At 43.0% G+C, this 12,686-nt stretch overlaps 1 protein-coding gene across 5 annotated transcripts in view; it reads right to left on the reverse strand.

The window, feature by feature from the left end:
- The window catches only part of KIF13A (kinesin family member 13A), a 242,705-nt gene that overhangs the window by 46,103 nt on the left and 183,916 nt on the right, over positions 1 to 12,686 (reverse strand). For all 5 annotated transcript variants that reach the window (XM_077269946.1, XM_077269944.1, XM_077269945.1 and 2 more), the window contains 2 exons: positions 11,574 to 11,736; positions 11,190 to 11,330 (listed from right to left, as the gene is read on the reverse strand). In XM_077269946.1, coding sequence (XP_077126061.1) covers positions 11,190 to 11,330; positions 11,574 to 11,736 — 304 coding nt within the window. The remainder of the gene's footprint in view (positions 1 to 11,189; positions 11,331 to 11,573; positions 11,737 to 12,686) is intronic.

A 12,686-nucleotide genomic window follows, 5' to 3' on the forward strand; every position in this document is an offset into this window, starting at 1 on the left:
TTAGGTGTCTATGAACTCGTAGTGACCTGGAGAATCATAATGGCAGGTCAGTTTTAGCATTTAGTGAACCTAGCAAAATAGGCAAGCAAAAAACAAGTGTGGGATTGCACTTTTTTTGCAATTTCACTGCACTTGGAATTTTTTTCCCGTTTTCTAGTACACGACATGCTAAAACCAATGATGTCGTTCAAAAGTACAACTCGTCCCGCAAAAAATAAGCCCTCACATGGCCAAATTGACGGAAAAATAAAAAAGTTATGGCTCTGGGAAGGAGGGGAGCGAAAAACGAAAACGGAAAAACGGAAAAAGCTCCGGGGGTGAAGGGGTTAATGACCTTGTAGGGGGCATTCAGAGTAGAATTTCAATATTTGCAGATGACACTAAACTCTGCAGGGTAATCAATACAGGGGAGGACAATTTTATATTACAGGATGATTTATGTAAACTAGAAGCTTGGGCTGATAAATGGCAAATGAGCTTTAATGGGGATAAATGTAAGGTCATGCACTTGGGTAGAAGTAATAAGATGTATAACTATGTGCTTAATTCTAAAACTCTGGGCAAAACCGTCAATGAAAAAGACCTGGGTATATGGGTGGATGACAAACTCATATTCAGTGGCCAGTGTCAGGCAGCTGCTACAAAGGCAAATAAAATAATGAGATGCATTAAAAGAGGCATAGATGCTCATGAGGAGAACATAATTTTACCTCTATACAAGTCACTAGTGCGACCACACTTAGAATACTGTGCACAGTTCTGGTCTCCGGTGTATAAGAAAGACATAGCTGAACTGGAGCGGGTGCAGAGAAGAGCGACCAAGGTTATTAGAGGACTGGGGGGTCTGCAATACCAAGATAGGTTATTACACTTGGGGCTATTTAGTTTGGAAAAACGAAGACTAAGGGGTGATCTTATTTTAATGTATAAATATATGAGGGGACAGTACAAAGACCTTTCTGATGATCTTTTTAATCATAGACCTGAGACAGGGACAAGGGGGCATCCTCTACGTCTGGAGGAAAGAAGGTTTAAGCATAATAACAGACGCGGATTCTTTACTGTAAGAGCAGTGAGACTATGGAACTCTCTGCCGTATGATGTTGTAATGAGTGATTCATTAATTAAATTTAAGAGGGGACTGGATGCCTTTCTGGAAAAGTATAATGTTACAGGGTATATACACTAGATTCCTTGATAAGGCGTTGATCCAGGGAACTAGTCTGATTGCCGTATGTGGAGTCGGGAAGGAATTTTTTTCCCCATGGTGGAGTTACTCTTTGCCACATGATTTTTTTTTTGCCTTTCTCTGGATCAACATGTTAGGGCATGTTAGGTTAGGCTATGGGTTGAACTAGATGGACTTACAGTCTTCCTTCAACCTTAATAACTATGTAACTATGTAACTGAAGTCATATTCCTAATCAGCACCATAAACTTAATATAAAATCATTCAGACATTGTTGGCACCAAAAATCACTGTATACCAGTGCTATCAATCGATTAAACAGGAATTTTGCTGGTGGGACAATTTCTTTAAGGGCTTGTTCACATGGTGCATTTTGCAGCGTTTTTTTAAAGCATGTTTTTCAAGGGTAAAAAAGCTGCACTAGAAAAGAGAATCATGCACTTGCTGCTTATTTCTTCCTTTCGGAATGTTACCAAAGCTTTTTTTCTAACCTGCAGTGTGTCAATTCTTTCAGCGCTTTTGAGAATCACTGAAATGAATGACAGAAAAAAAGCATAAAATATTGAGCATATTTTATGTTGCATTTTTCTAGCAACAATAGAGTATTTGCAAAAGATTTTTCTGCACGAAAAATGGTACAAAAAAAGGAATTCAAATTGTATCAAAAACACATGTAGAATAAGTCAAAATCATTTGTGTTTTTCACAGCGTTTTTCCTGGCAACTCTCGGTCAGTATTTGCAGCAGATAAGCAAATACTTCTGTACCGAAAATCTGAGAGTTGGTGGAACACGCTGCACAAAATACGAGCATTTTTGAAGGGGGTGAATTAGTGAGAAACTGCAAAAGAGCTGAAAGAATTGACATGCTGCAGATTTAAACAAAATGCTTTTATGGTTCAAATCCGTCAAAAAAATAAGAAGGATGTGCATGAGATTTCAGGTTACACTGCATAGCTGAAACTTCCTCCACTTGCTATTTGAACCTTTAACTAAAGACAAATGCCTTAAAATTCTACATGACCATGTTCTGAGGCAGCATCAGACTTATTTTACCTGTAGTCTAAGGGGGGGGGGGGGGAGCTTTTTTTTTTTACCCTTCGCCATGACAGCACCCACTGGAGAGGTAGGGATCCGCCCCAAGGAACAGGAAACCTACAGAGAAATAAAAGGGGCAGTCCCCCTCTCCTCAGTTTAGGTTTCCTGTTCCCAGGGGACAGGATCTCTGGATTCTCCGAAACTACAGAACCATACCTGGGCCAGGGCATCCGCCTGTGCGGTCTCTGCGGGAACAGAAGGGGATGCGGTCCAGAAGCAGCGTCAGGGGAGACTCCGTTAGACGGCTCCCCCCTCATCTGTCCGGCATGTGGGATGGCTGGGTCCGGAAGAGGCCGCCTGATCTCACGGAACAACGCTGCAGGTGTGCGGCCTGGAAGTAGGCTCCGGACGCGGACCGGCATATAGGGGTCCGGGATCTGTGGCACAGCAGCAGCCGGTACACCAGCTCCATAGCGCGGGCCGAGGTGAGATTGTGGCCGCGCATGCGCAGAGCGGTGTAAAAATCTCCATTACTTGCCTGGAAGTGGTAGCACTTCCGGGTCACTCAGCAGCGGTGAGGGAAAGCGCGATTTCGCGCATGCGCAGTACACCGCTGGGGGGAGAAAAACAAACGAATTTCTGCCTATAAAAGGGGGATGGTTGCGAGCGCACAGGCGATGCAACATGTCATCCCCAGGCAAGACGGTGGACCCAGCAGGTGATCCAGCCAGCAGGAGGTCCTCAGATGCCAGCCGCAGGAGCGATGCCACGGATTCAAGATCCAGGAAGGCGCCTCGGCCACCTGATCCGGTACCGTACAGCTTCACTGGGTGAGTGTAAAAACCCTCTGCCTATAAAGCTGACACTCTTTTCCACAATATCTTCTTCACCCAGGCCAAAAAGAAACAAAAATCCAAACACAAACAGTGTGCTTTGTGTGATGAACCTTTCCCAGATTCCTACCCTAAAAAACTCTGCAATCAATGTATTACTGAAACCATGCAGAGTCCATCTATGTCTGTTACAGATATACGGGCCATAATCAGGGAAGAGTTACAGGCCATTACGCAAGCCAATGCACCCCTAAAAAATCCAGTAAATAGAAAATAGTATCCAGGTCTGAGTCCGATGATGAGGGCGTCATCAACTCAGACTTCTCACATACGTCATCCTCTTCTTCAGTACCGTCTGACATTGAAGGTCGGTCTTGTTTTCCCCTTGATGGGGTTGACAACCTTGTAAAATCCATCAGGAATACAATAGGTTGTGAGGATACAAAAGATGACCAAACAGCACAAGACAAGGGTTAGCGGAGAGGAAAAGAAGAGCCTTTCCAGTAATTCCTGCTGTTAAAGCATTGATAAAAAGGGAATGGGAAAAACAGGACCAAAGAGGTTTTCTCCCTTCAGCCTCCAAAAGGAAGTACCCCTTTAGTGACGATGAGCTAATATCATGGACTAAGATTCCTAAAGTGGACGCAGCAGTCGCCTCTACTTCGAAACAATCAGCTTTACCGGTTGAAGATGCAGGCCTACTCTCTGATCCTCTGGATCGGAAAGCGGAATCGTCATTAAAAAGATCATGGGAAGCTTCCACGGGCATATTTAAGCCAACAATTGCCAGTACATGCACTGCTAGATCCATGCTTGTCTGGATTGATCAGTTAGATCAACAGATTGAACAGGGAGTCTCTAGACAAAGATTGCGGGATGCCATACCATTAATTAGAGGGGTAGCAGCATTCATGGCTGATGCATCAGCTGACTCTCTACGCCTCGCAGCAAGATCAGCAGGTCTAGTAAATAATGCCAGACGTGTGTTGTGGATGAAGAGTTGGAAGGGGGATACACAATCGAAGGCCAAGATCTGTGCTATTCCGTGTGAGGGTGAGTTTCTATTTGGAAAAGCTTTGGATGAGATCCTCAAAAAAGCAAAAGAAAGGAAAAAAGCCTTCCCTCACCCCTCAATTCCTTTCTATAGGAAGACTTTTAGGAGGAGACTGTTCGGGAAAAGAAGGCAAAATGAAAGACCGTCGCGGTGGGCCACAAGAGAGGGAAAACAGAGTGGCACTATGTTTAAAGGCCCCCCCCTTCTGTAGAGACAATAAATATTAACACACCAGTCACCCCAGTAGGGGGTAGGTTAAAATTTTTCTTTCCCCAATGGCAAAAGATTAAGTCAAATTCCTGGGTTCTAAATATTATTAAAGAAGGGATTAAAATAGAATTCCTCCAAATTCCCCATGATTCTTTTATTTTAACAGCGCTTAGCTCACCAATACAACAAAGGGCCCGTGAACTAGAGATCCAAAGTCTCATAAATAAAAATGTCTTAGTTAAAGTACCAAAGGGACAAGAGGGTAGTGGGTTCTACTCTCCATTATTTTTAATCCCTAAGCCCGATGGTTCATTCCGAACAATTATAAATCTTAAAAAACTCAATACGTTTATTAAAAATTATACGTTTAAAATGGAATCTATTAGATCTACCATTAAGCTCCTTTATCCAAATTATAAAATGGGCGGCATTGATTTAAAAGATGCTTACTACCATCTCCCTATCCATAACAGATATCAAAGATACTTCAGAGTCGCAGTAAAACTCGAAGGGAAGATTAATCATTTCCAGTACACGGCCATGCCCTTTGGTCTTTCCACAGCACCAAGAATCTTCACCAAAGTAATGTTAGAGGTGATGGCCTACCTTCGCCAAAAGGCCACTTTAATCATCCCCTATTTGGATGATTTTTTAGTTGTAGGAAATTCGTCCCTTCAGTGTGCTGAACGTTTAGCTGACACGGTCTCATCTTTACAGAACCTAGGCTGGATCATCAACTCCGAAAAATCCAGACTTATCCCACTTTCCCTCCAGATATTTCTAGGGTTCCATCTAGATTCCACAAAACGAAGATGTCTACTCCCTCAGGTTAAAATATCTCTAATAGAGGGAAAAGTAGCTGCTGCCATTCACAAACCCCGAATGTCCCTAAGGGAAGGAATGTCCTTATTGGGATCCCTTTCTTCCTGTACTCCAGCCGTCCAGTGGGCACAACTCCATACCCGAACATTGCAACACCAAATTCTTCGGGAACAGAGAAAATTCCTAGGGAACCTCGAATCAAAAATAACGTTATCACAGGAGGTCCTAGCTTCCTTGGTATGGTGGCTAGATAATAAGAATTTAACGGGGGGTGTCCCTTGGGTGATAACACCATCCCACACTTTGACTACTGATGCTAGTCCCCACGGGTGGGGCGCACATATGGGGGATAATTTCTGCCAGGGAATATGGAATGAGGAAGAGATCTTATATTCATCTAATTTAAAAGAGTTGAATGCAGTAAACTATGCACTGCGTCAATTTCACCCACAGCTTCGAGGAAATCATGTCAGAGTCTGTTCAGACAACACTACGACGGTGGCTTATTTAAACAAACAAGGCGGTACTCGATCAGACGCTCTAATGTCTTCCGCAAAGAATATCTTGATCCTGGCCGAAAAACATCTGTTGTCCCTCTCTGCGGTCCACATCAAAGGAGAGAGCAATCAACAGGCAGACTTTCTAAGTCGACACAGTCTACATCAAGGAGAATGGTGTCTGAATCCTTACATTTTTCACAAAACAACATTATTATGGGGCAGGCCCCAGATAGACCTGTTTGCTACGAAACAGAACAGACAAGTACAGAAATTTGCATCTCAGTCCCGTGCAGACCACCCGGACATTCTAGATGCTCTTCAAATACCCTGGCAATTCAAACTGGCATATGCCTTCCCTCCGATAATTCTGCTTCCACAAATAATACGGAAAATCAGGGAAGAACAGGCCAGGATAATATTGATAGCACCATTCTGGCCCAAGAGACCATGATTCTCGTGCCTGCAATCAATGTCGGTGACAGATCCATGGGTCCTTCCCTCAATCCCAGACCTACTATCTCAGGGACCTTTCTTCCACCCCCAAGTGGACAACCTCCACTTGACGGCCTGGAATTTGAGAGGCAGATATTAATTTCTAGAGGGTTCTCAAAAGGTCTAAACGATACACTCCTGCTTAGCAGGAAACCATCTACCACAAAGATTTATACTAAAATATGGAAAAAGTTTCTTCAGTTCCATACAGGTTCAAACCCCTCAGAAGTTCCAATAAAATCTATACTAGAATTTCTACAAAAAGGGAAAGAGTTAGGTCTGTCGGTTAATACACTAAAAGTCCAGGTGTCCGCTCTGGGTGCCCTCTATGGCCATAATGTTGCTGGTAATAAATGGGTGTCCCGCTTCATCACGGCCTGTGAACGAGTTACTCCTGTCCACATACCTAGAGTAGCTCCTAGGGATCTAAACCTAGTCCTAGACTCTCTAACAGAAACTCCATTTGAGCCTATAGATACAGTATCTCTAAAACACTTGTCGCTAAAAACAGCCTTCTTAGTAGCGTTAACATCGGCTAGAAGAGTCAGCGACATTCAGGCCCTATCAATAGATCCAACTTACCTTCTAACATTTCAAGACAGACTAATTTTAAAACCAGACCCCTTATACCTTCCTAAGGTAGCAGGAAAATTCCACAGGTCACAAGAGATACACCTTCCCTCTTTCTTTAAAGATCCCTCCACTCCTGAAGAACAAAAATGTCACACTCTGGATCTCAGGAGAATAGTTTTACAATATATTGAAAAAACTAGTAGTTGGAGGCAGAGTAGGGCTCTGTTCATATCCTTCCAGGGCAAAAAGAAGGGGTATGGAGTCACAAGAGCCACATTGTTCCGATGGATTAGAGACACTATCCGGGCTGGCCTACTCCATGAAAAATAAAGAACCTCCGGAAGGCATTAAAGCACATTCCACCAGAGCTATGGCATCTTCCTGGGCCGAAAGGGGAAACGTTCCAATTGAGGACATATGTAAGGCAGCAACGTGGTTGGCTCCTTCTACTTTCTATAATCACTACAGGCTTGATCTTTCATCAGCTTCTGACCTACACTTTGGTAGGACTATCCTCAGCACGGTGGTCCCCCCCCCCCCCCCTAGGTGTTGGTCTCTGGAAATCTCTCCAGTGGGTGCTGTCATGGCGAACGGTAAATAGCCGGATTACTTACCGGTAATGCTCTTTTAATCCAGTCCATGACAGCACCCAGTCACATCCCTCCCTAATAAATTAAAAATTCAATTGAATTACTTCTACGGAGTATATAAGTTTAAAGATATATTGTAAATATTTGACTAATACTGGCGGTCCTCCGGGTACTCTGAAAATTAAACTGAGGAGAGGGGGACCGCCCCTTTTATTTCTCTGTAGGTTTCCTGTTCCTTGGGGCGGATCCCTATCTCTCCAGTGGGTGCTGTCATGGACTCATTAAAAGAGCATTACCAGTAAGTAATCCGGCTATTCTTGTGGATAATATAAAATTGGTAGAAGGAGACTTGTAGGACTTGCAATACTCCACTGGGAAGTGTAATATGCAAATATCCTCTTGCCACATGACCTAGAATTAGGGTGCTTTCACATTGCGTTTAGGCACTTGTTCAGTGGCCCCGTCGAGGCTTATGTCCGAGCCTCCACAAAATGGAATTTGCGCGTATGCACAGAAGGGGCCATAGATTATAGTGGTGCTGACAGAGCAAACTTGCGCTCTGCCGTCTACTACGTCTGAGTATCCGCCTACAGTAAGCATACACGCTTGAAAATGCCCACCAAAGCACACTGTAGCTTTATCAATACCATTATAGTCTATAACACCGTCGATGCATACGCTGAATTCCGTATTGCGGGGGGGGGGTTCGGATAGGTACTTAAAAGCAAAGTGGAAGCACCCTAAGAAGCCAAACCAGACACTCCATTTGCAGACACCTGTTTCATGATATTTGCCTCTCATTAGTGCATTGCAGGAGTCATGTGACAAGACTCATTAAAGAGTCAATACTGACTTTTAGAATGGTTACCCCTGATAGGAGGCACTAAAGTTCTAGTCCTCTTCCTCCATGAGACAGATATTTGTGTTTTTAATTTGGCAGAGGAGCATTGCATGGCTTATGAGTTTCCTTATACTTCTTTTGCACTCTCCACAAGAACAAACATTACCCCTTCTAACACTTGTCAGAGGCCTCTTGCGCTCTCAAAATCAGACCACTTGCTTTGCACTGATAAGAGGCAAACACCCAGAAATACATGTCTGCAAATGGAGTGTCTGGTTTGGCTTTTTATCCTAGATCAGGTGACTAGGTTCATTAAAGGGTCGATATTACGTTTTACAATTGTTAACTCCAATAGGTGGCATTAGAATTCACAGTCATTATGAGATCACCCACATACAACACAAAGTCTGAAAAAGGCAGCCATAGAAAAGAGCAAAAATAAAGAGAATAGTTAGTAGATATGACGCCAAATGATTGACAGTTCTGAGAAATTTAGGGGTAGGGGTTAGTAATTAGCAGTGCACTCTAACACCTTCATGAGGGATAATGTTGAGAAAATATTTAATTTAAAAAAAAATAATTTTTTTTTACCCCTACACGATATGCGCCGTACAAGTACGGCGAACGTCGTATCCCTCACCTCGATTTGGGCTCCGGCACTGATCCTACATCTTTCCCGGCACATATCAGCCGTTTTGAACAGCTGAAATATGCCCCTAATAGTCGCGGGTGGAATTGCGATCCACTGTTAACCCATTAAATGTCACTGTCAATCTCCGACAGCAGCATTTAAAGTGATAACGCCGGAAATGCGACACTAATCCCGCCCATCGGCATCCGTGTCACATGACCGCGGATCGCCGATGGGTTGGCATGACAACTTGGGGTCTGCTTGTCATTGACGGATTGCTATGAGCACCGCCCAGCAGTCGGCGCTCATAGCAAGGGAGCATTTCTGCTACACACAGGCGATCTGATTGTCGCCTATTTGTAGCAGAGGTGATCGGATGATCATAGCTTCTAGTCTCCCATGGAGACTATTGAAGCATGCAAAAAGTAAAAAAAAAAAAAGATTTTAAAAATATTAAAAATAATAATGAAAAAATATATAAAAGTTCAAATCACCCCCCATTCAAAATAAATCAATTAAAAAAATTAAAAATACACATATTGTATCGCTGTCGTCAGAATCATCTGATCTATCGACGCAAAATGACGCAATTTTTTTTTTTTTTTTTAAACAAACTGGATTTTTTTCCCACCACATAAATAAAAAAACAACTTCCCGTATATACTCGAGTATAAGCCCACCCGAGTATAAGCCGACCCCCCTAATTTCGCCACAAAAAACTGGGAAAACTTAATGACTTGAATATCAGCCTAGGCTGGAAAATGCAGCAGCTACTGGTAGATTTCAAAAATAAAAATAGATACCAATAAAAGTAAAATTAATTGAGACATCAGTAGGTTAAGTGTTTTTGAATATCCATATTGAATCAGGAGCCCCATAGATGCTCCATCCAAAATACGCCCCATATAATGCTCCATACAGTTTATGATGGGCTCCATAAGATGCTCCATATTAAAATATGCCCCATATAATGCTGCACAAATGTTGATTATGACCCTATAAAATGCTCCATAGACACATTTGCCCCGTATAATGCTCCACAAATGTGGATTATGGCCCCATAAGATGCTCCATACAGATATTTGCCCCATATAATGCTGCACATGGCCCAATACAGATATTTGCCCCATATAATGCTGCACATAGCCCCATAAGATGCTCCATACAGATATTTGCCCCATATAATGCTGCACATGGCCCCCTACAGATATTTGCTTCATATAATGCTGCACACGGCCCCATAAGATGCTCCATACAGATATTTGCCCCATATAATGCTGCACATGGCCCCATAAGATGCTCCATACAGATATTTGCCCCATATAACGCTGCACATTGCCCCATAAGATGCTCCATACCGACATTTGACCCATATGCTGTTGCTGCGATTAAAAAAATTAAAAATTACATACTCACCTCTCAGGCCCCCGGCACTTGCTATATTCACCTGCTCCACGTTCCACCGCCGACCGCCGCTGTGTCTTCCCCGCCCTCTGCACTGACGTTCAGGCAGAGGGAGGCGTGCACTAATCGCGTCATCGTGCCCACTGACCTGAGCGTCACTGCAGAGGACGCAGACGACACAGCGGCGCCGACGGTGGAACGGGGAGCAGGTGAATATCGCGCACTGCGTTATGCTCACCTGCTCCTGGCGCGGTCCCGGCACATCTGTTCCCCGGAGCAGACAGCCTCTTCCTGTAGTGAGCGGTCACATGGTACCGCTCATTACAGCAATGAATATGCGGCTCCATCCCTATGGGAGTGGAGTCGGGTCCATATTCATTACTTTAATGAGCGGTACCATGTGACCGCTCACTACAGGAAGAAGCTGCCGGCGCCGGGGAACCAGGGATGTGCAGGGACCGCGCCAGGAGCAGGTGAGTATTACACAGCTGCAGCTGCCTTCCCCTTCCGACCCCTGGGTATGACTCGAGTATAAGCCGAGAGGGTTACTTTCAGCTTATACTCAAGTATATACGGTATATATCTTTGTATCTACGAACTCGTAATGACCTGGAGAATCATAATGGCAGGTCAGTTTTAAGCATTTGGTGAACATGGTAAAAACAAATCCAAAAAACAGCTGTGGAATTACACTTTTTTTGCAATTTCACCGCACTTGGAATTTTCCCCCGTTTTCGAGTATGGTAAAACCAATGGTGTCGTTCAAAAGTACAATTTGACTCGCAAAAAACAAGCCTCATACGGCCATATTGACTGAAAAATAAAAAAGTTACGGCTCTGGGAAGAAGAGGAGTGAAAATCAGAAACACAAAATGAAAAAGGGCTGCAGCGTGAAGGGGTTAATATCATAGATCTGTGAGGCATGAGAATTATGGAAACAACAGCCTGTGCACTGTGAACCTCTCAAGATTAGTAGCACTCAAGTAGTAAAAGTATTGCAAAAGAAATAGTCACCTCGGTTGGCTTCTCTTTCCATTCTTGATAAGAATCCCTCATATCGATGAGTTTATTCTCCAACTTCTCAATAGACCAGACTTGAGTGCCTTTACATTTTCGCCTCACTTGGATGGCTGGTTCACTCACTATTGCCCCTCTCTGAGAAAAAAAAATGGATACAAAAATTAGAAAAGAGATTATACAATGAGGCTGAACATGTAAATTATGGGTACGCGGTGCTAAGCAAAGGAAGGCTGAGCCAATATGCATCGATTTCATTGTTGTGATATCTGGGATTTACAACACACATCCGATTGTTGGGAAAAAAGCAACAAATTGCTCATAATAAAAAGAATAAAATATAATATATTGGGAAATAATGTGGAATTGTACGTTACTAACCTTACGGTTGGCACTGAGGTTAACGGCTGGAATCTGGAGAGTGACCTGATAGTCTGTGCATTTACTCATCTCTTCTGCCAAGTAGTTTGCTTCCCTCACCAAGGTATTAGCCTTGACTATCTGCTCCCTGAGCTTGGACAGACTCCGTCTGAACAACTCGTCCCTGCAGTGAAAATAACACTGAAACATCATACTCCAATAGGCAATTACTTTCTTTAGAGATTCACCATTCCTTTTCTATGATTTTTTTGTGGGGGTTTTTTTTAAACCCCAAAACTGAAAAAGGCCAGGTGATGCAAATTTCCCAGCTTTATAAAAGCCCAGCTTCCTATAACTTTGAGCCAAAACACAGCAGCCATGGGTTCTTCTAAGCAGCTGCCTAGCACTCTGAAAATGAAAATTGTGGAGGCCAACAAAGCAGAAAAAGTCTATAAGAAGATAGCAAAGCATTTTCCTCAATTCAAAATGTATTAAGAAATGGCAATTACCAGAAACAGTGGAGTTCAAGATAAAGTCTGGAAGATCAAGCAGAATTTCAGTGAAAGCTGTTTGCAGGATTGATTGCTAGAGAGGCCAATCAGAACCCCCGCTTGACTGTAAAAGACCTTTAGAAAGATTTGACAGACTCTGGAGTTGTGGTACATTGTTCTACTATTCAGAGACACTTGCAGAAATATGGCCTTCATGGAAATCATCTGAAGAAAACCTCTCCTGCATCCTCACCATAAAATTCAGAGTTAGAAGTATGCAAAAGAACATCTAAACAAGCGTGATACATTTTGCAAACAAGTCCTCTGGAACAATGAGGTTTGGCCACAATGATCAAAGGTATGTGTGGAGAAAAAAGTGCACAGAATTTAAGGAAAAAAAAAAATCTTGTCAACCATTAAGCATGGGGTAGATCAATCATGTTTTGGGGTCATGTTGCAGCCAATGGTATAGGAAACATATCACAGGTAAAGGAAAGAATGGATTGAACAAATTTCAACAAACTCTTGATGTGAACATAACACCATCTGTACAAAAGTTGAAGTTGGAAAGAGGATGGCTTCTGCACGTGGATAATGGTCCTAAACACACATCAAAATCTACAATAGACTACCTCAAAAGGTG

The sequence above is a fragment of the Ranitomeya variabilis genome, chromosome 6 (genome assembly GCF_051348905.1).
Source record: "Ranitomeya variabilis isolate aRanVar5 chromosome 6, aRanVar5.hap1, whole genome shotgun sequence".
NCBI lineage: Eukaryota > Metazoa > Chordata > Amphibia > Anura > Dendrobatidae > Ranitomeya > Ranitomeya variabilis.